General features: G+C 42.7%; 1 protein-coding gene across 1 annotated transcript; it reads left to right on the top strand.

The window, feature by feature from the left end:
- On the top strand, nucleotides 1-1,487 carry B3GALT5 (UDP-Gal:betaGlcNAc beta 1,3-galactosyltransferase, polypeptide 5). Its single transcript, XM_010000444.1, has 2 exons — nucleotides 1-87; nucleotides 531-1,487. The coding sequence occupies exons 1-2, from the start codon at nucleotides 1-3 to the stop codon at nucleotides 1,485-1,487; spliced, it is 1,044 nt and encodes a 347-aa protein (XP_009998746.1).
- Nucleotides 1,488-3,610: the final 2,123 nt, after the last annotated feature.

Below are 3,610 nucleotides of genomic sequence, written 5' to 3' on the forward strand. Positions count from 1 at the left end.
ATGGGAAGAACATGGCTGGGTCTACCAGTTGGACAGCACTTGTTGGCTCTGGGACACAGACATTTTCCAAACAAATGGCGAAACCTGGTATTTTTAAAAATCTTATTGCTTTTATTCTCTCTCATTTGGTGTGGGCACGAATCTGCTGCTCCTCCGCTCTCTGGGTCGTGAGAGCCCTGGTGGGTCTAAGTCATGGTTTGTAAGATGTTGAAAATGGGGAGGAGGTCTGAAGCATGTGCCAAAGGTAACCTGCTATCAGTGGACATGCCTGTGTAGATTTCAGAGGATATGCTGGCTTGGGAGGCAGATTCAAACAAACATAAGTGTGAATCTGATTGCCAGTAAAATATGGTAATGATACTGAGAGAAATGCATGTGTGTGAGTGTCCTGAAATAGGTAGCTTTCAATTAGGGGTGACCTGGCTTTAAATCCCTATGGAGGGTGTTTGGCATGCAGCACTGAAAGGAGCTACATATACATTTTTCGTTTTGTTTTGTTTTTAATGTGCTGTTCCTTCTTTTTATTTCAGATGGATTTCAGAAAATTCAGGCTGTTCATTTGCCTTGTAGGGCTCAGCTGTGCTACCTTCTGGGTTTTTTACAACAATTTGACTGAATACTGCATGTTCTGTGAAAACAGCCAAAATTACGTATTCTCCACTGAGCCTTTTAGGAGGATTGGAGGAAACTTCTTGCAGCTCCCAGATATAGACTGTGGCAAGAACCCACCTTTCCTCGTCCTCCTTGTGGCATCCTCACCCCACCATGCGGATGCCAGGATGGCCATCCGGCAAACCTGGGGGAAGGAGAGAACAGTTGCTGGCAAGCACCTGGTGACATATTTCCTCCTGGGAAACACTGTGAACATCAGCCAGCAGGCTGAGATTGCTGCTGAAAGCCAAAAGTACAAGGACATTATTCAAAAGAATTTTACAGACACCTATTACAATTTGACTTTGAAGACTATGATGGGAATTGAATGGATTCACAGATTTTGTCACCAGTCCAGCTTTGTGATGAAAACAGACACAGATGTGTTTGTCAATGTTTTTTACCTCACAGAGTTGCTTCTAAGGAAAAAGAAGACGACTGGATTATTCACAGGCTTTTTAAAACTGCAGGAGATCCCCATAAGGACAAGAGAGAGTAAGTGGTACGTGAGTACAGAAGAGTACCCAGGAAAGACCTACCCACCGTTTTGTTCTGGGACTGGCTATGTTTTATCCACTGATGTTGCTAGTCAGATCTATAATGTTTCAGAGAGTGTTTCTTTCATTAAACTGGAGGATGTATTCATAGGACTATGTCTTGCCAAATTAAAAATTCGGCTAGAGGAGCTTCATTTGGAGCAGACCTTCTTTCCAGAAAAAATTGAGTTCTCTGTTTCTCGCTTTAAGAAAATTGTGATGTGCCATGAAGTAGAACCATCTGAGCAGTTGAGCTACTGGGATCTCTTAGTGACAGAAAATCATGGAGGAGTGTTCTAGCACCTTTTCTGCACAAGTTAACAAATTGGGGCCTGCTCTTGACTCCAACAAAACTCTCAATTAACTCCAGATCCATCACATTAAAGAATTGTAATAGCTATTTTAAGCTCAATATCTGCCCCAAAACATGCAAACCTCTTTCTCTCCAATTCACTCCCATCTCTTTGAACCCCCTGTCTATACAAGTTACAATTCTTATTTTCTTGCTGAAAGATACAGGTCTGGAAACCTGCCCTCCAAATCTTGCTGCTACAGGACTGGGCACATTTATGCAGTGCCAAAATAAAAGTCAAAGTACTTTTGTTCAGAAAACAAAATCTGCACCCTCTTCTTGGTTCTCCTTGATAGATTACTGCATTTGCATCTGTCTGTACAGGCATTTAAGAAAAGGTATTTGTAGCTGTCAGGATGTTCCCCTCCTGGCATAGGGAACTGCAGCCCTGTCCTTGCAGCCAGCTCTGTGTGGGCAGCACTGCATACTGGCACAGATCCCTCCTTCAGCCTAGACATTTAATTTTTTTTTGCAGAGATGGAAGAATTTGTCCATGCAGCACTCTTGGAACTACCTTAGGTACTGCAGGTCCTTCGGTGAATGTGTAAGGCACCAGTTTCCCTATATGTCCCATGAAAATGATATGTGCTAGACCAGGGCCCATGCTCAGTGGAATGTCCTGGGCTTTCTATTAAAACCAACCCTAGAGATATATTTTACATTTTTGTCTCACTTTGATTGCTAGAAATCTACTGTAAATGGTTTGCAAAGGCTAAACTAGAGTCACTTAAAGTAACATAAACAGTACACCTGATTTAGACATTTTTCCCCATGAGGAACTAGGTATGTAAGGGAGAAATCAGGATGATTTTTCTCTTTTAAACAAGACCTAATGAGAAAATATGCTCCAGTAATAATTCAGGCTGGGATTCTCATTTCTTATTTCATTACCAAAAAAGGACTCATGAAATCACTAGGATATTTGTAGGTTTCAGAGATAAGGAATGGACTCTTTAGAGCAGATGCTGTGAAAAATACATTTGGGCTATGGGAAGGGAGAAAGAAGTTCATGTTTTTTTTCATGGAGCAGTAAAAGTGGGGCTGCTCCCTAGGGGAAGCTGAGCCAGGAGCTGAAGGGATCTGGCAGGCAGCAGGGCTCTGCCCCACAGCCACACGAGAAGGAAGGACTGGCCCAGAGATGGTGGCCATGTCCAGCTGAGAGAGATAAGGCAGTATCATGGTGACAGGTAGGTCTGAGGACAAGTCGGTGATGGCTGGGCCCTAATGACAGCAGGGAGGGTTCAGGATCGGGCCCAGTGAGAGGAACCATGGCCAGACACTGTCCGGGGATGGCAGGGCCCTGGGGGTAGGGATGTATACCCAGTGAGGTAAAAACCATGGAGGAAAGGCAGGGAATTGTACTTCATTAACTTGGGGCTATTAAATTTTATTGTTTATTTTCTTATAATTGAAGTTTGTGAGGGCTGTCCAAGTGTCTCTTTTTATTTGTTGGTGTCTGAAGAGCTGGATAAATATTTTCAGCAGACATATGCCCCATCCTGAAAAGTATTTCATAACAGTAATAATATATTATTTATTTTCTTCTGATGTTGAGTAACCTGAACTCATGCACTTATTTTTGACAACTGCTGATAGAAGAAATAAAGGTTATTCATCTGGTGGAAGAACAATCTCCTTTATTTTAAGTTTCCCATTCAGAAAAGAGCTGCCTATATGGTGTTTGCAGGGATATGGCTATCCAGGTGGTCAGGAAGATGGCCGAGGAGATCTTTGCCTTTACCTATTATGTAACCTATGTAAGGGATTGGGCAGCCTAGCTCCTTATTGAACAGCATCTCTCCACCTCCCATTCCAACTTTGGAGCTCTATCTGCCCTTGGACTGAAAGCTCTGCTGCAGCACATCTACTTTTGCTGCTGCCTTTGGTAGTTGCGACGGGTCAGACTGATCAAGCCTCTTAACAGCATTTAAATTGCTATTCTTTTCATGTAACCTGTAGAAATGTCTTTTTGCCATTCACTGCTATTGTACCAAGGTACAAACTGGCTATTGTTTTTATATACATTTTAAAAATTGAGCATGAAAGGATACTTCCTGGCCCCTCCTAGCTC

This window comes from Chaetura pelagica, unplaced genomic scaffold (assembly GCF_000747805.2).
Source record: "Chaetura pelagica isolate M959 unplaced genomic scaffold, ChaPel_1.0 scaffold244, whole genome shotgun sequence".
Lineage (NCBI taxonomy): Eukaryota > Metazoa > Chordata > Aves > Apodiformes > Apodidae > Chaetura > Chaetura pelagica.

Coding starts and splice junctions, on each gene's coding strand:
- B3GALT5 (XM_010000444.1), top strand. CDS start 1: ATGGGAAGAACATGGCTGGGTCTACCAGTTGGACAGCACTTGTTGGCT. Junction 88..530: donor CAAACAAATGGCGAAACCTG/GTATTTTTAAAA, acceptor TTTTTATTTCAG/ATGGATTTCAGAAAATTCAG.